Genomic DNA, 22,910 nt, shown 5'->3' with positions numbered 1-22,910 from the left:
GATCTCCTCTTTCCCAGGCCCACCCTGAGCAGCTGCTCAGTGAGCCCCCGGGGCCCTAATGAGAGCACCTTGACCCGGCTCTGGCTCATCGGGGGTGACCCTGCTGGCCCACGTCCTGCCCCCAACCAGCCCCCGGGTCCCTCAAGGGTCCTCGCCGAGCAAGCACACAGGACACAGAGCCCAGCGGCCACCACCAGCCCTGCCTGAGCCCCCATCCCAAGTGCTGCCTCATGTTTCCAACGTGGTGACCTGCTGGGCCTGAACTACAGTTGACCCCCAGGTCCCTCCAACCACCCAGGCCCACAAAGCAAAGTCAGCAGAGCTCATTTCTTTTCCACCGGGGCTGGGAAGGATGTCCCAAAAACGGACCGCTGGTGCCTTTCCCTCCGGCCCCACCCAAGTTCTCCCGGGGGACACCCAGGGAAGGCCCAAAGTAAACAATTTCAAATAGGGCCCTCTCCCCCCAGGGCCACGAGCACGGGGCAGGAAACAAAATCGGCACTGTAAATCCCAGCCTCTCCATCCATTAACAAAGCTCCCAAGCTGCCCGGCCTCGTGCTCCAACCGGGACAACTCACAACCTAGTTGTTTTCCAATGTGCATACCCCCATCCTTTTGCCCAGGGGTCCACCAAGAGCAGCTACCATTTATTGAGCACTAGTTGCATGCCAGGTACCTTCTGAGCCCAGCCAGCCGGGCAGCCCTATGAGTTGAGCACCATCACAGCCCCATTTTAGGGGTGAGGAAACCGGGGCCCTGTGAGGTGCCGATGCTTAAGCAAGGCCATAGGGGCAGGTTGCAAACACAGTTGTTCCTGACTCTTAACCACTCTGCTACACGGTCTCCCCACAGCAGAGCTTCAATGGAAAAGTGAGTTGGGTGTCAAGGAATCTACCAACCCTCCAAGGCCATCTGCAGGGGCCTGGTTGCAGCCCCCAAAGTCCAGCAAGGGCTCTGCTGACCTCTCTGACTTCCCACTTATCGCCACAGCCCCACAGACCTTTGTTCAATCCCTTGAGCTTCAAGTTTGTTTAGCCAAGGGCTTCTTCACACTCCAGTTCTGCCGTAACTGTTCCCCGTGGGCCTGAGCACCAAGGTCACACAGGTCCCCATAGTTTCTTCCCCATAGTTCCCTTCCCTTTGCTGTCAGAGCACTTGGCACAAAGTTCACTTACACTTTTATAGGCTGATTTTTTACTCTCTGCCTTCTGGTGGCAGCCGCATTTGCCCAGGACGGCAGCAACAACACCTCCCATCCCATGTGCTATCCTGGAGGGAGACCTTGCCCTCACCCATCAAGAGGAGGGATCTGAGTCCCCTCCACAATTCCCCTCTGGCCTGGCTGGCCTTGGTGACTCCCTCGAACGCTAGAACGTAACAGAAACTAGAATGCAGCTTCCCCCTTGTCTCCTGGTCTCTTGGGACACGACCCCTGAGAACCCAGCTGCCCTACTATAAGGAGCCCAAGCCACATGGAGACAGTGTAAGTGCTCCAGTCGACAGCCCCAGCTGAGCTCCCCACTGCCAGCGCCCACTGCCAGGCACGGGAGTGCAGCATCTCGGACATCCAACCCAGACAAGCCTTCAGAAGGCAGCAGCCCCAACTGGCATGTGACTGCAACTCTACAAGAAATGCTAAGTGAGAGCACCAACTGAGTCCAGTCAGCCCACAGAAGTGTGCAAACTAATAATTGTTGCTTTAGGTCACTGAGTCTGGGGGTGGTTTGCTACACAGCAATAGACAGCTGGAACACGCCCCCGTAAGCTCCACGAGGGCAGGAGCTGTGTTTGGTTTGGCTTGGTACTATCTCCCCAGCCCCTGGTACAGACACACGGTAAGTGCTCAGTAAATGGTGAATGTATGAATTAATTGGTTTCAAAGAAACAAGACTCTGAATATCAACACAGGTAGGGGGAGGGCAAGTGCTAACAGTACTGTTCATTGTGTGATAAGTATTAGGTTGAACCATATGAAGTTGCCATCTTTGTAGGTCAAAAAAGCCAAAAATTGGCAATCTCAAATGGTTCAACCTAACATATGATGGGGCCAGTCTGTCCTGCCACCTTCTTCTTCAAATCAGGAGGAAGAGGGTACATCTACACCGGTTGATCCCACTACACCACACCCACACATGCCATAGTCCCTGAGTCCAAGATACGGGCTTGGGGAACTTTCTATGAGCAAAGAGAGGCAATAACAAAACACTCAGCCTTTATTGCTTATCATTAGAAAACAGTGAATTTCCCCACCCCAGGTCACCTGCACCCTGAGTGATGCCGACACCACGGGTACCCTTCTACCTTCACATCCTCCCATCCCATCATCACAGTAAGCCTATGAGGGAGATACAACTGATACCTCCCCTTTGCAGAGGGGGAAACCAAGGCTCAGGACCACACACAAATCACACACACTGGGAACGGCAGAGCGTGGATTCGAACCCAGCTCTTCTGACTACAGATCCTGACCCTTAAGCACCACACGGGAGGGCAAAAAGGGAATGCCTGTGAAAGCGCTGAGCAGGGGACAGCTGGCTGAGTCCACTGCCAGGAAAAAGGGAAAAGGGAGAGACCCCGGGGGGCCAGGCTGCCCTCAGGCTGCCAGGTCTGGGAACAGGACATTTCTTACCTTCTCAGCCAGGCTTCTTGAGCTCACGAGTCAGGGCTGTCAGGGCCTCACCGCTCCCCAGGGCCAGCGGACAGAGGCTCAGCCTGAGAACACTCGCGAGGGAGGGTCTCTCCCCTCTGGCCCCAGTCCCCGGCCAGCACGCAAGTCAGAAAGAACCTCAGCGAGAAGGCTGCCTCTTCTCCTTCCTGGGAAGGACTGTGGGGATCACCCCGCCACCAGGGGGCCCTGGGCACCCTGAGAACCAACCAGGGACCGCCGGGGGTCCCGCCTCTGGGGCCCCACGGCTGAGTACCTTCCCAACGGAGGCAGAAAGCCAGGAGCAACCCCTACACGCCCGAGAAAGAGAAGACAAGGGCAGAGTATGAGAGGTGTGAGATATCCCAGAGGCTACAATCACACACCTTCGTCCATTGTCTCCTTCATTCACCCTACAAATATTGATTGAGCGCCTACTGTGTGCCAGGCATAACACGCATGTATTTGCCACAACATACGGGGTGCTCCCCGGTCTCTTTCATCTTGGTGGCCTCAAAGCCACACAAGGCCTGGCACAGAAAAGATGCTTAATCAACATGGGGCGGATGAATGACTGCCCAGTGAAGAAATGAATGCCCCAAGGGAGGTATAGGTGGTAAGTGCCTGTGGCCTGGGCCAGGTTACTCAGGAGACCGGGTTCCAGTCTTAGCTCTAGGACCACCCCCCCCACCTCGCCCCATGAGTGACCCTATGTCAATTCTCCTGTGTGAGGCCGATTCCCTTTGTATCAACAAGCTTAATCGTGATGGACACCGCCCTCTCCTGCCTCACAAGGTGGAGATGAGGCTCCTGTATGGTTGGCCATCAATGGGAGAAGAATTGTGCCCACAGATACACACAGATACGGGTAAGCCAGGAGCCCTGCAGGGTTTCAAGGAGCCCAGAGGAGGCTGGAGCAGGGGCAGGCGGGCAGAGGAGGATGTGGGCAAAAGTGCAAGACAAGGGTGCAGGGGAAGGACAGGGAGAGGTGTGAAGGGCAGGACTGGTGCCAGGTGACAGTGGGAAGCGGGAGAATCAGTCCTGGAGGCCAGCGAGTCCTGGGACGGTCTCCCCATCTTTCCCCGCAATCAGACCTGGATAGGAGACCGTACCATCCACCTCCGCAGAAATCAGAACCACCAGACAGTGAATTCTAGGCACGTACAGGGCTTGACGAGCGAACCCAACTGAACAGGGGGCACCGGGAGCACCAGTGTAGAGGAGTTCAGTGGGGCTGATGGAACCAAGCTGTTCCTGCAGAAAGATGGTTATGAAGCAACGACACACACAAGCAGCAGACAGCTGGAGTCATGTTCCAGGGACTGATGGGATAATAGAGAAAGAACCGAAAAGAATCCCAGACTTTGGAGCCAGCCAGTCTGGGTTCAGATCCACATGCCGTCACTTAACAGCTGGGAGACCTTGGATAAGTCACTTACCCTCTCTGAGAAAAATTTTAATGAAGTTAAATTATTTTAATGAGGTAGTACATACAAAGCCTGATACCTGGCCCACAATGAGCCTGAGAAAACAGTAGCTACGGTTACTGTCTTATTTTGCTATCATCATTCAAACCAACACAGGCTGCATCATGGCTCAGACACGAGGGTGGAGACATCGTACTGCACGAGAGGTTCTGGCAGGAGGCCTCACAGGCTCCTGAGGATGGAGGATGTCAGGGCACATGCCCCCTGAAAGGCACAAAAACGTCCATACAGACAAAAGGATCCACTGCATCAGGAGAGGAAATTCCTGGCCTCAAGTCCGGGCTCCCCCCTCCCTCCCTGTGTGACCTTGAGTAAGTGACAAGCCCACCTCCTCCAGAAAACAGCGTGACCCCTGCTGGGGGTCTGTCCTGGGGGCAGACGATGCGGGCGTGTTTACAATTCACAAGCCCACTTGCCCTGTGCTCTCCCCCTGTACGTAGTTGGGGCGGAGGGGGGGGGGCCTCCCAACAGAATTCGCAGTCCAGGCAGGTGTCTACCACTTGCAAAGTGTTTATCCTGGAGCAACATTTTGCTTTAATAGAGAACACGTGCTCCATCCTAACAGCCCGTATGTGTCCTACAAACAGTATCACCAGCAGCACGCTGCCCGAGGGCCAGCGTGGAGGAAGCACTTTCGGAACCTGGGCATGAGGTCAAACCCCTGGCTGAACCTCACCTTGGCGTTTTGGCCCTGCTTGTAGAGAAGGACACGTCTCCATGAACGCTTTCTCACACACACCTGGCCTGGTGGGATGGAGAAAGAGAGGGACTGGGCCGGGTCTGGGCAAGGAGCCTGCCAACCCCAATTAGAAACTCTGCTTGTGCATCCGCTGCTGGCCCCAAATTCCACGAGGCAGCCACTATTTATCTTCAGGGTTAAAATATTTGCAGTGCAGGCAGCAGGGTAACATTTAACACTCAGCCTAAAGGGTCCCCTTGGCAGCAGAGCTGTAGGCAAATATTTTAACACATAATTTGCTGTCCAAGTTCCACTTAAATAAGGAAGCAACTTCCACATGCTGTCTTGGGGGGTGGGGGGAGCGCCTATTGCTCCCCTGTCAGTGTGGACGGCTCCGTGAATGGAATTTCAAAGCCACGGTCAGCCAGACACTGAACCTGACCTTGGGCTGCATCACACGAGCCTTGCTGGGATGCTCCATCCTGGCCGATGATGCAAGACTGGGTACAGGGCCCCCCTTTCCACAGGCCCGTGGTTAACCAGGAAAACAAGAACCTTCCAGAGGATGTCTCTTTAGTTGTCAGGAATTCTAGAACCCAAGGCCAAAATGGTTAGCAGTGTGATAGCAACCACTTTTCTCAGACCAGATCTTCCAATTCATTTGCAGCCTTCCCCCAGGGACTCATGGCCCAATAAGGGAGATACATTAGGCTTATTATACAGAGGGCAAAACTGAGGCTCAGATAGCTCAGACAGCTCACTCTGTCACTCAGATCATGAGTGGACCAAAGCTCACAACTCCAAGGCCCCCACCATTACACAAATGAGTAGAATGGACTGGAGGAGACTGGGGTGAAGATGTACACCCACCCAAGGGGGTGGTCCCTGCTCAAATCCTCTACATAGTTACCATACAGAAAAGCAAGGCCCAGGACAGACATTAGCTGTTTTGTTTTTTTTTTTTAATGAAGGAAATCCATATTTTTATGTGAAATCTCTGGATTTTTAAGTGTTAACTTCAAATTTTAAGAAACATGGCATGAGTGAAACAACAGGCCTTGGAGGGTTGGATGTAGCCTGGGGCATCTTTACCATGGGGCACACCCAGCAAGAGCCACTGGGCCCCCCCTTGGGTCAGACAGGGAGTTTAGCTGTACAATGATGAAAGTATCCATTCTTTGGAGATTTAGAACTGGGTTCAGGTTCCCTCCTGTGTGACTTTGGTTGCTTGCACTTCTAAGCCTTAGTTTCCTTGCCTAGAAAATGAGGAAGATATCACTTCCTCACGTTCAGGTTGGAGAAGCTCCCTATGGGAGCTATCATCCTGGTGACCTTGCCCCAGGTCTCTGCCACCCAGGCTGTGGTGGGCAGTAAGCTCCCCCAAAGCTGGAGCCAGATCAGACACAAATCTTCCACATCCTTGGTCAGTCAACAAACATTTTTCTGAGCACCTACTATGTGCCAGCCACTGCTCTAAGTGATGTAGATGCCCCCAAGAACAAAGCAGAGCTGCTTACCCTGCTGAGGCTGACACTGGTCACAAGCACCTTGCCCTTTATGGGCAAGTACCTGCTGAACGAATGCATGACTCTCCCCTCCCAGGGGATGTTCAGGTGCTGAGCTCAAGCCACAAAGGCAGAGAGAGATGGCAGCTTCCCCCTCCCCGCCCCGCCCCCGGCTCCCAACTATGACGGGTTAAGGAAGGAGAGGAAAGAAAAGACAGTATATGGGAGGGAGGGAAAGCGGGAGGATTAGAGCAGGAAGCGGAGAAAAAGCAATCACAAACACCCTCACCAAAAAGGAAAAAAATTAGATTTTTCTAGCCGGTCCTTAACGGTGTCCCTCCTCCGAGCCTCACAAGCTTAATAAAACTGATCTCGCCACATGCAGTAATGAAGCACAGTCGGACAAAGCCACCCTGGAACCATGAAAATTGTACACTGTTACCGCCTCGTGACCTCCTGAGGCTATGACCACTCTGCCCTCTCCTTGCTGTCATGTTTTGTCTCCGACGGCCGCTGGGAAGGAGGAGATGGAGAAGCAGGCCGGACCTAGGCAGGGGAGGGAGGACAGGACGCGGGGCAGCATGGGGAGCTCGATAAATCCAGCTAATTTGTGGCCAGAGCCATGGCCTGGCACTCCTAATTGCTCCCGGCCCAGGAGCAGAACTCAAGCCGCGGATGCTGGGGTGCAAATCACCCCCAGCAGCCATGGCAGAAAGAGGAGCTCCATGGAGGAGGAAAGGGGAGCCGGGGACAGATGTGCACCCCAAAGACAGGACGGGTGGCCAGGCTGAGCAAGAGTGGCTCAAGGTCAAAGGCAAATACAAGCGGTGCAGCTGGAGCCCAGAGCCCTCAGGCCACACGGAGGTCGCTCGGGGATCCCGGCAGGTCCCGCCCTCTCTGGCCTCAGCGGCTCCATCTGTAAATGAAGGCATGGGCCGTGGAGCAGCAATTTTTAAAGAAGGGCACCTTAGTGACTCTTGGCTGTGCCAGGGGCAGGCCCGAGGGCAGAAAGCCGAGGGTTACCTCCCCACCAAGGAAGCCCCACTCTGTCTGCTGTAGACGCTGGGGTCCCGCTGAGCAGTGCTTTACAGATGGAGTTCCACTGTGAAAGCAGGAAGTGGGCAAAAGTCCAGCCAGACAACTCCTCCTCACCGTCCAGGGCTCAGCTCAATGAACCTTCGCCCCAACAGGGCCAGCCCCCCACACGTACTCTGGGTGCTCACCGGGCACCCGCTTTCCTGCTCTTACCACAGCAGTCATGGTCCTTCTCTTCGCAGAACATCCCACCGTCCCCGCCCAGGCAGGCAGGGCCAGCATCAATTTTGCTCATCTGATTCCCCCACCCCACTCGGCCCCCACCATAAGGCCTGGCACACAACAGGTGCTCGATAAATGTATGCGAACTAAGCAGTCTGAAAGGGCCCTTCCTACCCTAGCATTTGAACGTCCAGCCATGGCTCTGCATGTCTCTGGGGAAACTCGAGACAGTGGGAACAAAGCCAGGAACAGGCCCCTGGTCCTGCCCGCTGCCCCAGGACTCCAGGAATGGAAAGGACTCCCTGCCCTTGGTCCTGAGGAGCCGCTGCTGTAACCCAGAGGCCAGCTGCCCCCCAGCGATCCTCCAGACCAGGGTCTCCGGTCCAGCCCCGCGAGGGCCTGCAAGGCCAGAAGCCCCACTCCCTGCAGCCGCAGCGGAGAGGCTGTGCAGAGCCTTTAGAAATTAGCAGGCTGCCGGGCGTGGAGACAGCCCGCCCGGTGTGCAGCGCGTCCCGGGGAACACTGAAGTGGGGCCTGAAGGAAAGGGAACGTGTCTGATGGAGCGGCTTCGCCGCGTTGCTGCTGCTGAGGCGGAAGCCAGAGGGCACTGACAGCTTCCCGAAGCCGCTCCCCCGGACCCCACGGCCCGCGGGCGGAGGCCCCGTCCCCTGCAAGGACCCTTCACCCCCCTACCGCTTCACCTCCTGCGCTGACTGAGGCCTGCCCGCTTGCTGCTGACTTCCCTCCAGCGCCCAGGAGGGTGCCCAGTCCCGCAAAGGCGCTGTGGGGCATTCCGGAAGTCTCCAGAAACCTGGACCCGTAGGCAGCTGACAGGACAAAGCCAAGGGCCCACAGAGCACACTTGAGGGGCCTCGGGGAAAACACAGCCTTCGCTCAGGGGGGAGCCCCCTCCGCGGGGGTGGATTTAAGTGGGGAGTGGGCCGGACCTACACCCGCCAATCAGAGCAAGGCCTGCTTGGAGCCTAGGAGGAGGGCAGACCTGGAAAGGATTAACCACAGATCAAAGGTCAAGTGGGCAGCGCAAAGGAAACTTCCAGACCCACTCCAGGGGTCCGGTGGCCACCTCGGATGGCCAATATACGCGTGATCTATATGCGCACGCACACCCACGCCCCATCACCACCCCCTGCTCATCCTCAAACCGTCACTTAACTCGGATTTCAAACTGCTCGCGTTGTTCTTTAATCAACATGAAGCAGAAACCTTTTATTAAATGCTGCTAATTTTTTATTGATCACACTGTGAATCATTTCATTTTCCATTACCACAAATGTCTCCTATCAGAGCTCCACGATTACGCTTCTTTATTCGGTCTCAAGCAACTTGTCACTTTTAATCAGTTTGCCATTTCAGTATTGCTCAAAAATTAGAAAGCGGGATCTTTGTATCATTACTGCTTTTGTTTAAAAAAAAAAAAGTTTCCATATAAGAAGGGTTATTATACTTGGAATAAATATACATGAATCAAATTCAAATGAAATTCCTCCCTGACTCTAACCAATTTTAGCATTAGCTTTTATAATTTTTTTAGGTTTATTTTCACGGAAAGACTGTTCATAATTATTGCTCGTACTCTCCCAAAACACTTATGTTACTAAAGTGTGAAATGTCTTCTAACACAAAGACAGATCTCTGGGAAGTAATTACAGAAATGCATTCAGGGGCAATAATTCTATATTAGCTGTCAGCAGCAGACATCCTCTGAAAGGCACTTGTTATGAAGGAATTATTTGTGTAACCATTGAAGGCATGGCAGGCAAGCCCACACTGAAAGGCTGTGTCGGACCAGAAGCTTGGGCTCCCTCATCAAGGGTCAAATTAAGTTTAAATCATTACCTTGAAGCCAAGCAAACGCGTACCTGACTGTCTATTGTGGAGACGTTTTTGAGACGCACTCAAGCGCGACGTGGTCCTCCCATACCCAGCGTGGTGCAATTACCCTGAGTCTCAAAAGGATTCTGCCAGGAGCTTGTCACAATAGGGAGAGAGGAGGTGGCAGGGTGTCTGTTAAATGCTAACTCATGTCACCAAACAGAATTCTCAAGAATTATAAATTGCCAAGATGCCTCACAGCTGACCCCCGCTTGTTAAGAAGAGCCCAGAATATTATCAGGAAAGCGCAAGAATTCACATCAAAGGCAAGAAAGGACTCTCTGTGGGGAGCCCACGGGGATGCAGCTGAGGGGATGGGGACCCAGGGGACTACCTCTTCGGCCCAATGAAGGTACAACTGGGGTCTGGGCAGTGATGCCAGCCCCCTCTGGGGTGGAAAAGTACCCTGAAATGAGGGCACGTGGACGCAGCATTGGAGGGGGACCAAGGAGATGCCTTCATTGTTGTCTGAGCTTTATCGCCAACTCTTGGCCAGTCCAGTTGCCTCTGCTCTCTGAGCCTCAGTTTCCCCATCTGTAACAACATCCTGCATCGACATTGTGTTGAGGGTATTAACAGAGTGACTAGAAACAAAGAAGCTGCAGCCTTAGCCCCCTCCTGTTTGGGGCGTAGTTCTCCCACCTATAAAATGGCAGGACTGATTCTGGAGCCATTAAAGGAGCCAGCTGGCCTCTGAGTGTGGGGAGAAAGCATGGGGGTAAGGACAGAGTGTCTTCCCAGTTCACTGGGTCCCACAGACACCTCGGGAATTGCTGAGACCCCTCGAGCCTCAGTTTTCCCATCCCTAAAAAGGACACACTGAAGATCACTGCCCTGAGTTGTGCTCAGAATTCAAAGTGTGAAACACAAACCTAGGCTTCTTTAATCTGCTCGGCCACTGTTGTTGCCAAAGGGACAGGTGCTTTCTAAGAAAACTTGGGGCAAAAGGCACAAGAGCTACTTTCCCCTAACAGCATGGGGCCCAGCTACCCTGGGCAGTGCCCACAGTTAGCTGTCCCGCCCCCGGCTATAGTACCCTGATCTTTCATGGGGCCAGCCCTCCCCATCCCCCGCTCTGAGGCTCACTTGGGGCAGGCCCCACCTCCAAGCTCCAAGGACAGGCCCATGACCCAGGCCTGGACAGCCAAGGATGGACATGTGACCCAAGTGAGGCTACTGAGACACAATCCAAGCCATTTTCTGGAACCACTGGGAGAGAAGTTACCTGAAGTGATGGTGGGGTGAGCAAAGCTGATAGATGGAGAGAGGGGGCAAAGGGGGTTTGAGCCACGCCCTTTGACCCAGTCATTTCACATCAAGGTTTATCTGCTAGAAAACTCCTGTACCTGAGAATTCACTGTGAGAATATCCACCCCAGAATTATGTGTAATAGCCAAAAACAAAAAAAAAAAAACAGACCACGTCTACATTTCCATGAATGGAAGATGGATAAACTGTGGTACATTCAGAGAATAGACACCATGCAGCAATAAAACAGAGCTACACGTATCAACAGGGATTAATCTTCCAAACATAACACAGAGAGAGAGAAAAAGCAAGTTGCCAAAGATAAACTATGGTAATACGATAAAATACGACAACACTTATAGAAAGTCTAAAACATGTATACCAATAGTATTGATATACCATTCATATGTATTTCAAGAAGAAAGACATACATGGAAATGATAAATGCCAGGCCCTGGGGGGAGGGAGAGAAAGATGATTGGGAGCGCCGTTGGGTGAACGGAGCTCTGTTCCTTACGCTGAAGGGTACGTCTTGGGTGGTCATTATTCTCTTACGTATCTGAAATATTTCATGATAGAAAAAACTATTGCTGAGCCACTAAAAATGTTTAAAAGGAGGGATGGTGAATGAATTGGGGAATCACAAGGAAGCACAGAATTTTAGGTGGAGAAGCCTCCAGAGAAAGGACAGGAAAGGCCAGCTTTTTCAGAATTTAAGACACAAGGTATTGTTCCGAGGCCACGTGGTCAGTTAGTGGCAGAGCCAGGGCTAGTCCTCAGGTCCATGGATCCTACCTCAGCCCTGTGCTCCTCCCCCTTCATCCAGTGTGACAGGGGTGGAGAGGGGGGAGCAGAGGAGGGAGAGGAGTTTCTGGCTTGAGAAAATAAATGGTACCTAAGCACTTGGTTCTACTAGGGCAGGAACTTGTCTGTTTTGTTCGCTGTGGAATCCCCAGCAATTAGAACAGCACCTGGCACATAGTGGGTACACAGTAACTATGTACTGAATGAATGAATGAATGGATGGATGGATGGATGAATATAGACTGAGATGAATTAAAGTCGTACACATCCATTCCTTAGAACAGACCCTCTTGGACAGGATCCCTTTGCTGCACCACAAGGTAGTCATTTTTAAGCAAATGCTGATTTTCCACCTTTGTGTCTTTAAAAAAAAAAAAAAATCAATGCTCCAACTCTGACTTCTCACCAATTTTCTGACCCTCCCGTAGGCAGGCTGAGATTGTGAGTCATGGCTGAGTCTGGAAAACCACCTTTGGGGAGATGAGAATGGAAAACAGTCTAATTTAAGGAGGAGCCAGGTACTGCCTAAAACGCATCCCTGCCCACCCCCTTCCATGAATGCACATCGAATGGAAAAAATTACTCAGACTCTCTCTGCTGGAGAGCGTCGGATGGCTGGGCCGACCAAAAGGAGCCGGTTGCTAAGAAATCACACCGGGCAACGTCAGATGATCACTTGCTACAGGTGAGATACGGGCAGGGTCAAAGTCCAGAACAGTTTCTGGAAATCTTTCCGGCAAAGCCCCTTTTCTGCGCAGGGAGAGGAGGAAAAGCAGCCGTGTTGTCAGGGACCCACTGTGACGTCTAGTTTGTGAGACAGAGACTCTTAGCAGCCTCAATTACAGATAAGGAAATGGAGACCCAGAGAGGGCAAGGTCACAGAGCTAGAGGATGGCGGAGCAGGGATGCCAATCTCCAAGAGGCCGGTGCTCCTTCTGAGCACAGAGGTGCTTCCCAGGCTGCCAGGTCAGGGTTTCTCTGGGTTCACTCCTCTGGTGCAGAAAGAGGTGAACACAGAAGTCTAGGCCACCGCAAAGACGGCCGTGACCACAGCCTGCAGCCTTCCCACTTGGAGAACACCGAGTTTCCATAGGGTCCGGGTAGCGCCATCCCATCTCCGCCACATTAAATAAAGAGATGAGGCAGGTGGAGCGTCACCTTCTTCTCAAGCCGAGGTACCGCCCCAGAAGGGCAATCATTAGCACCAAGATCCACCAAAGGCATGGAGCCCAGGGAGTGAGGTCCCGTGGGAGACCCCAGCTAAGAAGGGCACAGGGACCCCAGGTGGCTGTAGGAAAGACTGAGGCCAGCCCAGAAATGCCCAAGCTGGGGGCTCTGCCCATATTTCCAATAGGAATCCACCATTCCTGCCCTTGGGGCTGATGCCAGGCATGTATCAGGCCAACCAGTGGTCCCACCTAGCTTTCTGCCCGGAAAATGAGCTTCTTTCCCACAAAAATGAGGCTTTACTATTATTTCTGATTGCAAAGATAACTGCGATTAGTATCACAGAGAAAAGTATAAAGAAAATAGTAAAAAGCACCTGAAATCTCACTCCCAGAGGTTTGTGCTGTGACCACTTTGATGAATAAGATCTCGCATTTCCGGACGCACGCAGCAATCCTCTTATGAGTGGGATCCTGAGCTGCACGCCCACTTGTAACCTTTTTACACTTTGTGCCGAGATGATCTCTTTCAGGGATCACTTCTTAGCGTCTACCTTTTTTTTTTTTTTTTTTTAATTTGACCATGCCACAGGTCAAACAGGATCTTAACAGCCTGCACGATCTTAGTTCCCCGACCAGGGATCGAACCCAGGCCCTGGCAGTGAAAGCACCGAGACCTAACCACTGGAGTGCCAGGGAATTCCCCTTAGAGTCTGCCTTTACAGCTTCCTCTAGAGGGAAATCTCACGGTTCCCAACACCTAGTTAAATATAAACAGGTCCCAGTAACAAACTTGGGAGAGGTGGGCTTGTTCTATCTCAGAAAAAGTTTCCTTGCTCTGAAAATGGGTTCACCCTGGAGTCCTGGGTTAACAACAGGGTTTCTGGAGATGAGGGTCAAAGGGCCACCTGGGTCAGCATCACCTGGAAGGGGATCCTGTTAAAATGCAGATGTCATACCAGCAGCCCCTCTCTAAATATGAGGCCCAGAAATCTGTATTTAACAAGCCTCCGTATCCCCGCCCCTAGGTGCTGTCCTAATGTCTTTAAAATAGAACTGAAATAATGATTCTCTAACACAATTTTTCAATCACCACACTAGACCAGAAGGCTGACGATGACTCCCAAGAAAAAGAACTTGCTTCGTGCACCAGCACTGACGCACGGAGTCGGGTCTGCTCCCCGGTGCTCAGCCCTCCTCTCTCCACACCATCCTAGCCCACCGCTGCCTGCTGCATCTGTGCAGAGGACAGATGGCGTGTGGTGGAGAGTTTGGGCAGCCAACCTTGAAAGGTAGGATGCTCTCAGCCTGTGACCCTGAGTGGCCCTTGAGCCCCGTCTCTGGGTGTCACTCACACGTGTGCACACCCATACACACTCATGCACACTCACCATCAAACTCCTGCCCAGCAGGAGTTGAGTCGGGGCCTCTTTCTCACACCCACTGATCCCAGGGAAAGTTTAGGAAACTCCCACTCTGGGAATTCTCAGTTGGTGGCTTCCTTTCCTCTCTTCACCAAATAGCAAAGGAGGTTTTTCCCTTCCTAGTCATGAAATTGGGATGCTTCCTGGGTTTCGTCACTAACAGCTAAGCACAGGACCCAAGTCATTCCAACCCTCCAGGGGCCAAGCCAGGAGGGTTTCCAGGAAGCCCCTCATTCTTCTGTCCTTGGAGGAGCCCAGGTGGGGGAAGTGAGCTGGATGTTTCTGGGAAGCAGCCCCCCTGGGAGACACCTTCCCCTCCGTCTGCCAGCTGCTGGCTCTGCATCACAGAAGACGGCCACAGGAAGGAGGGCCAAGGTCCCCAGGGCCAGCCTCACGCTCCTTTCCAGAAGAGAGATGCGGGAGCATTTAAGACACATCCACTTATTCACAAAACAGTTACTGAGACCTACAATGCGCCAGGGACTGCCCTACGGCACAGCAGGGATGGAGGTGGGCAGACCCTCTCGGAGAGTTTACCCTCTCATCAGGGACAAGGACGGCAGATACACAGAGAAACAAAGTCATTACTTTGAAGGAGATAAAACAGGTGATGGGGCGGGGACTAGGGGAGGCCAGCTTTAGCCAGGGTGGCAGGAAGGGCCCCTCTGCAGGGGGGGGCATGAGCTGAGCTGTGGGGGACAAGAAGGGACCAGCCGATCAACACATGGAGAAGGACATTCTGAGGCAAGGAGCGTGAGCACACGGACCCTGAGGTGACGGGGCATCGGCTCCATTCCAGGAAGCGAGAGGACGTCAGTGTACCTACAGCCAGAGCAGGGAGAGCAGCGCTGGGCCTGAGGAAGGCCCAGGACAGCCATCAGATCCTGACTCAGACCGTGACTGAATGAGTGCGAGTGCCTCGATTCAAGGCAAACGTGAAAAATCCAGAGTGAATTCTGATAGACTGAAGGTGACCATGTACAAGTTAAAGATGGTGCGAGAGCCTCCGGACTTTAATTCAGCTTGGTCACATCTTACTAGCAAACGTTTCTAACATCAGAGGGCCGTGTCAGTGGCACACACTGGCTCTGTGCAAAGGGCTGTGGCTGGGGCACAGGCTGCGAGGTCAGACCTGGGTTCAAATCCCATCGTTGCCAGACAAGTCTTCTGATTTATCAAAGACGAAATTATATTCAAACCCATGCTGGTCTTCCAAGCGTCAGACCACGCACACATGGCCTCTACCTACCGACAGAGTAACAGGATCGGCCTCAACAGCCCTGCCCGACTTTGAACCCCTGAACCACTGACTCTTAGCCTTGGAAAGATAAAGCGCCACCCAAGAAGGACAGCGATGAGGCTTCTGTCCCTCCCCAAGGGAAAGGGTCTGAGCCAAGACCCCACAGCAAGGAGGCAGCAAATTAAGAGCAGCAGGCTCGTCTTGGGACCCCTAGTCTTGCCCCTCAAGCTCTCCTAGCCCGTTTCAGGATGCTCACCTCCAAACCACGCTCGTAGAAAAGACCGCTGGACTGAGGGGGCTATCACTGTGTGACAATGTCATCCACCCAGACCATGATTCATTAGCCCAGGAATCTAAGAATTTGGGCCACTGTGGCAGTGACCTAGCCCAGGAAGGCATTTGAAACAGGTGGCCTGGGCTTCCCTGGTGGCACAGTGGTTAAGAATCCGCCTGCCAATGCAGGGGACATGGGTTCGAACCCTGGTCCGGGAAGATCCCACATGCCCTGGTCAGGGAAGATCCCACATGCCGCGGAGCAACTAAGCCCATGCGCCACAACTACTAAGCCTGCATTCTAGAGCCCGCGAGCCACAACGACCGACCCCACGTGCCACAGCTACTGAAGCCCGTGCGCCTAGAGCCCGTGCTCCGCAACAAGAGAAGCCACCACAATGAGAAGCCCGCACACCACCACAAAGAGTAGCCCCCGCTCGCCACAACTAGAGAAAGCCCACATGCAGCAACCAAAAATAAATAAATTAATTTTTTAAAAAAAGAGTGACTATGCATTAAAAAAAAAAAAAAAGAAAGAAAGCAACAGGTGGCCTGGTGCATCACGCAGCTTCCACCCAGCCAACAACTGCACACATGGGGGACCACATCCCAACCCTGCCCTGCCAGGCTCAGGCCTGGTGGGCATTCAGCAGCCCTCAATAAGGAGCTGCAATGCTCGCTCCTATCCACACAGCTTGTCCTGGACTTCCCAGCACCTGCACCAGCTGTTTGACAGACTCAAGGGCCTGGGAGTCCCTGCCAGAACCGGTCCCTACCTCCGACAGTGGCACCATCGTCAGAGAACTCTAGCCCTGGGTATCTCTGCAAGCATCTCACCCTTTAAAATGGGTGCAGAGAGCAGGGCAGGAAAACTGTCTCCAGACCACTGAAGGGGAGTACACAGGAGAGCAGGCTTGTTCTGGGATATCACAGGGCACAGAACCAGAGCCCGGGGGGCCATCCAGGAGGAGAAAAAACCTGCCCCGGTTCATCACGAGGACTGAGAACATGGTCTTGACCTCCGATGAGCTGGAGATGCACCCCTGTTTCACAGCTCATGAGCTGTGTGACCACAGGCTAATTACTTAACCTCTCTGAACCTCAGTTTCATACCTCCTCCTTGTCCAAGAGGACAGTGACACTGCACACCCCACCCCTCACCCTATCTACTTTTAGTTCACGTTTATTGAGCACTTAGTTACTCAGTAGGTGCTCAATAAACATGACGACCAGGGCTGCCGCTAGGGTCCAGGCAGCTTTGGAAGGAAAAGAGCCTCCCCATCCCTGGAGGCATTCAAGCAGAGCCTGGAAGAAAACATGTTGGGGAGTGGCTTAGAGGATGGGGGCTTCCAGGCTCCCTCCCATTCCATGAGCTGCTGCATCTGCCCTCTGCCCAGTGCCTGGGAACAGCCAGCTCCCATCACCACTACTGGAAGGCTGAGGACAGACATGGTCTGTCAGGCCAGGACACATGTGCCTGGGGTTCGGACAGCTGCCTTGATTTCTGGATCACCAGAGGTTTATTAGCACCACAAAGCGCAGCCCCTTACAATGCTTAATGAGAGAAGTAATCATTATGGGGGGCTGGGGGGGCAGGCAGGGGTCGGAAGGAAAGAAGAAACTTTTTGCCAACATTGTGAGTTGAGTGCCAGGCGGGATGGACTTAAATCCTCCCTCAAAGGCCCCCCTGGGCAGGGCACTTCCTGCAGACAATTGGAACTCAGCCTGTAGGGTTCGACTTCCTTTGTGTTAACTAATTTCTGACTCGGGGTTTTCAGCTATTTATTTCTAGAACAATACGCTCACTGCAACGGCCGTCCAGTGCGGCAATCTTCCTGGCGGTGACAGTGTGCTTGCTCTCCCCTGCTTTTCTCCGCGGTAGGAGGGGGGAGGTGTGAAAAGCCATCTAAAAGAGGTGGGGAGAAGTGGTCCAGCCCTGTCCTCCCCAAGTGCAAGTCTCATTTTCAGCTCTCTGGAGCCAGAATGCAAGACAGAACCCCAGAGGGGTCTTGTAGACCCAAGATTTCAGACCAGGCAAGCGACAAGAGGGGGGGGAAAGAGGGTCCAGCCCCCAAAAGGAACTCTTCCTCCATACAGTAATTAACCGAGGTTCCCAGAACCCTTCCGCAAGCAAGCACGGCACTCGCCTGCTTTTTCCCCTCTCTGTAATCTTTTTCTAATTTGCGTTGCCGCTTCCTGCTTCCTCCAAGCCACCTTAATTGGAAACTCTTTCGTTCACACGGAAAGTTCCTCTCTGCTCTCTGAGGACACCTATCGAGGGTGGAACCAGGCTCTTCATAATAATTCTTAGCAGACATGGCTAATAATGACCCTCTTTCGCTAATGAAAAAAACACACACATGCACACATCGTGACTGCTGTAATTAAGCTTGTGACGAGTTGAGTTGGAGGGAAATTAGATTTATTTACATGCTGTTCTGTTGCTGATGAAGCACTAGCTATAGGGAAGACTTCTAATTAACCCTCGTTTAGAGGCTGTGCTCTCTGTGCCTCCTTCCCTCTACATACCCTTTGTAAATTGCAGTTAGTTAAAAATAATAATAATAATAATTAGCCATTCTTAGAGTTCATTCTCTCCTGCAACTCTCCTTAATCCTTGAGCTGTGTTGCCCAGATGCTGACAGTAATAAAATGCCTGAAAGATTTCAGTTCTGAGCTGTAGTCATGTCAATTCATCAGCCGAGTGTTGCAGGAGAGCCTGCCCACAGCCAGGCCCTGTCTAGGCACCCACTGGATCAGAAGCGGAGCCAGAGACAGGCCTGCCTCGGAGGAGGTTAGGATGATCACAAAGGAACCCGGGGAGTGGCCAGTTAAGGCAGAAATCACAGCAAAGGGGCCTGACTGCAAGCAGGCTGCTTTTGGGTTTGAGGTGGAAGGAACAGAGAGGCACTGAAGGGCTGGTGAGGGAGGGAGGGCAAGCAGATGCAGCATTTAAGCAAGATCCGGGCAGAGCCCACAGAGGCGACTGGAAGCCTCGAGGTCCAGGATCTGCAGAACAGACTTGCTGCCCGTTGTTGACTGCTTCCTCCACCTTGTGTGTGTGCAGCTATGTCTGGGAAAGAAAGAGGCCCGGGATGGCCAGGGCTAGAAACACACACAGGTCCAGGGCTAGACGTTCACATCCTGGAAGGCCCAGGTTCCTAGACCCTGGTTTCCAGGAAGCCGTGTGCATCAGACAAGGGCGTCTACCACCATTTACCATAGCCCCTTGGGTCCAAGAGGCCGCCCAATGCAGGACACCCATGAACTTAATGATGGCTTTCTTGGGAGGAGGGAGAGTCATTTCACTAGACATACACATGGATATTAAAATGCACCCCCAATTTCAAAAATGTTAGACAATGATAAAAATTCACATCTTAGAATCAAAGCAGTAGGATAAGCAAGTCTTCAGAGGACAGCCTTGAAGGAGGCCGGACCCTACCTGAAATATGCAGAATCAGGCAAGTCCCCCACCCCCACCCCCTCCCCCATGTCCCACCGATGGCCAAGGCAAGGAGCGTCTTGGCAGTCACAGCCGACTCGGGTGCTGCCATCTCTCAGGGTCGTCCTTCCCTCCAGCTGTATGGCGCAAGGGGTCCCTGCCCTTCCCTTCAGGGCCCCAGGGAAGCTTCAAGTTGTAAGAAACCTCAGAGACCACCTCATCCAGCCCAGCTCTTACCTGGCCAAAGCCACCCCCTCCAGCATCCCCCCCGAGGGCTGTCAGGGCCAGCCGGCACACCTCCAGGGGAAGGTGGTTGCGACAGTCACCACCTCCCAGGGCACTGCCAGGCAACGGAACGTGATGATGGAGGGAAGCTAGCACGGATGGGCTGGGAACACGGGGACAACGCCCATCCTGAGTTTGGTTACTTGTGAGCACCTCTGACAAGTGAGGAGTGGGGGAGGGCAGGCATGAACATGCACAGGCTTCAGAAGCCACGTCTATGTAGCTGCTCAATTACTTGAGTTTTCTTCTAAAGCATGTGAGACTTTTTAAAAGCCTAAGTCCTGGTGAAAGACAACACAGCTCTAGGCTCCAGAGTAAAGTAGTAAGATGAATTTCATTCCATGTCACCCACATACAATAAACCTGGCTTGTGCTTGGGTGTTTTGTCTTTCTTCTAAACTACTAGCCACGCTGTACAATGACCGTTATTTCTTTTCCCTTAGACTGTGCAACGTCGGGCAAGGCACTCGTGGCCCCTCGAGGAGGGACCAAATCCAGCACCTCTGCATCCTCCATGCCAAAGACAAAACAGACTTTCCATCAACATGTGTCAATAAATGAGGCCAAGAATTTCCAGTCTCAGAATCCCCTGGCGGTCCAGTGGTTAAGACTCGGTGCTTCCACTGCCGTGGGCCTGGGTTCAATCCCTGGTTGGGGAACTAAGATCTCATAAGCCGTGTGGCACAGCCAAAAAAAAAAAAAAAAAAAAACTCCAATCTCAAAAATCACATTTTCCTTGACTTTCAGTATCATATCACGGATTCCATGGGTTTGTGATGTTTACTACTCACCCAACTTGCTGACCTGCTGTACAACATCTCCCACATTCTCCTTCTATTTACCCTCGCTCGGGAGGTCATGAACTTGTAGCAAAGGCAGCCCTTTGTAAGGTGTTCACCCAATCACTGCCACCTTCCCTGACCCAGGGGAGGGGCTTCGTAAGTGTGAAGTGAACAGGGAAACCAGCCCCCAGCTCCTGTTCAGGAACTGGCTTGGTCATCCACTTGCTTGAAGTAAGTTTCCAGGACATGAGGAGGCCCTACACGCTAAGCACCGCATGGCCCACATCAAAGGTTAACACTGTCTAATTACCCTGCGTTTTTAAATCACCATAGCCCAATCCCATAGAACTCATGCCTGTAACTTCCAGAATTCAACACAGTTCTGCAAGTTATTGGGACTTTTGGGAACTCAAACCAAGCCAGATGCATGACCACCTGCCTGCGAATCCCCCCTTGGGTGGAGTGGTGGGGAGCCTGACTCAGCAGGAAAAGCCCCCTTGCCATCGATTCTGAAGAAGAATGGCCTCGAAGACACACACCCACGCGCCCGGGACGCCCCAGCAGCAAACTCGGGTTTACCTGCCGCAGCAGGTGCGAGGAGATTAATTTCCCCAAATGCTCAGAAGGGGAAATATGTTACAAATGACAAGTCAAAGAAAGAATGATGTACGACTCCTCGCTCAGGACCTTTCATCAGCTCCTCCCCTCCAGCCCGTTGGTCCATTCCAGCCGTCGTCACCCTGGCTTAGGACCACGTCACCGCTTCCCGTGACGACCGCAAAACCTTGGTGGCTTATCCAACCACTCGCCAAACCCTGGCAGGGGGTGGGGGGGACAGCTGCTAGGTGGTAGGCACCAGAATGTTCTTCTTGCTCCAACTTCAACTGCCAACAGTGGAAAATGTTTTATCCAGGAGCCTAAACATCAGAAGTATCCACATCAAGGATTTCTTTTAAAAGATGTTTAAAATAATCATCCTTTCAAAAAATATTCCGCCCTCATACTCCTTAAAGAGTGACACTCCAAGTCTAAATTGTAGTGGCAAGGGACGCACACTTTGGTGACAACATTAAAGAAATGCAAGGAAGTGACGGCCATAAAAGTCAGGCCAGTGGTTACTTCTGGAAGGAGGAGGGGGCTGTGGCTGGGATGGAGAACACAGATGGGGCTTCTGGGGTGACTGTCAAAGTTCTCTCTCCAACCGCGGGAGGCGGTTTCAATGACGTCCCGCCTTATAAGAATTCACTAAGTTCTACATTTGTTTTGTGGGGTGTCCGTATCTGTTTCAGTTTACAGTAAAACAGTTCAAAAAATAATAAAAGGAAAGCTTGCTATACCGTGGAGGTGATGCAACCTAAGGGCCAGCAAATGGCTGGAGGGTAGCATGAAGGCAGCCCAGGGTCAGCTTACAGGTGGATCATGGTAGACTCGCCACCAGCATGTGGCTCGTGAAAGTTCTCAGTCCGGAATAAGCTTTGTTGGGTAATGAATGTTTTAAAGAATGGAATTGCACTTTTGCAAACACATACACCTTTGTCACATACCAAAATTTCCTGTTTTCAGCCACCGTGCTCATATGGAATTAAGATCCCCAAACTCTGGAAGTGTCATTGGTTTGGAATGAGTTGGGGGCCGAACATCCCCACATCCCCCTTTAGGCATCAGGGCTCCCCGAAGGAGCCTAGGCTGGGCCAGGAACCTTGCCCCTTAGCCCTGTTCTCTTCACTGTGCCGAGTCTGTAAAGAGAGGTTTCCGGCAGGGACACCCCACTGGGCTGTAAGCTATTTAAGGGCCAGGATCACTTCTGACTTGCTTACACTGTAACCCCAGGGCCTGGTGTTTGCTGAATGAATGAATGAGTCACCATTTTACAAGAGCTTTCCTCTCTATTACATTCCACGGATCAGGAACCACACCTGCCTTACTTGCCATGGAACCATCAGTGCCTAACCCAGGGCTCAGCACACAGAAGGTCCCCAATATATTCTTATAAAATAAATGAATGAAAAAGAACAGCTGTTCTAGGGATGGAGGATACAAAATGACCAAGACGTTGTCCTTTTGTCAAGGACCTCCTCACCTAGCAAGGAGAGGCACAAACCAGACCATGTGATGAAGGCAAAGGCAGAAAATGAGCAGGTGGTGATGGGAGCACAGGAGGGGGCTTCGAACAGTGAGGGGAAATCAGGGAGGGCTTCTCGGAAGAGAGGACGTGGATCTGATTCTTGAAGGAAAACCCAGAAAGTCTCCCCACTGGAAGGCAGGCAGCACCTCCTGGGAAGTGTCCAGGGTCTCCCCATCCACACTGAGTTCTCCGCAAACCATCTGCCATGTCTGCTGCTTCCACCAAGAGTCATCTCCCCAAAGTCCTCTCATCATGCCATGATCACCACCTTCCCTCCAACATACACACACACTTACACACCCACACCAGAGAAAGCTCTTGGCCTCCCAAATACAGTGTGACGTGGGACAAGTTACTTAACCTCTCTGAGGCTTTGGTTTCCTCAACAGTAAAAGGGAGATGATGACACTGGTGCCTGAATTAGAGGGCTATTGGAGGATTACATGCCATAAACCATGGGAAGTGCTCAGCGCAGCACTGGGTACTGTTACTGAGAAGAGCTTCCTTCTGACTGCCATTGTAATTACTAAAGAGGGCATGCTTCCGAGGAAAGTGAACCCGAGTGTGTCCCCAGCCATCTCACACTTTGCTGACATGGGCCTTGGATGTGCACACGGATCTCCTTTGATCTTGTTCAAAGGCAGCATCTAATT

At 52.5% G+C, this 22,910-nt stretch overlaps 1 protein-coding gene across 2 annotated transcripts in view; it reads right to left on the bottom strand.

Moving 5' to 3' along the window:
- Positions 1-22,910, bottom strand: part of ZNF423 (zinc finger protein 423) — a 322,294-nt gene that overhangs the window by 225,113 nt on the left and 74,271 nt on the right. Inside the window, exon 1 of one of the 2 annotated variants that reach the window (XM_007167626.2) lies at positions 8,274-8,449. The exons of the other annotated variant lie outside the window; for it this stretch is intronic. Within the exon in view, the coding sequence (XP_007167688.2) occupies positions 8,274-8,364 (91 nt within the window). The 5' untranslated portion in view covers positions 8,365-8,449. Of the gene's footprint in view, positions 1-8,273; positions 8,450-22,910 lie in introns of those variants that run through there. 2 annotated transcript variants of the gene reach the window in all.

The sequence above is a fragment of the Balaenoptera acutorostrata genome, chromosome 19 (genome assembly GCF_949987535.1).
Source record: "Balaenoptera acutorostrata chromosome 19, mBalAcu1.1, whole genome shotgun sequence".
In the NCBI taxonomy this organism is placed as follows: Eukaryota; Metazoa; Chordata; class Mammalia; order Artiodactyla; family Balaenopteridae; genus Balaenoptera; species Balaenoptera acutorostrata.
Note: the sequence above shows the minus strand (reverse complement) of the source record. Positions and strands in the feature narration are given on the sequence as shown.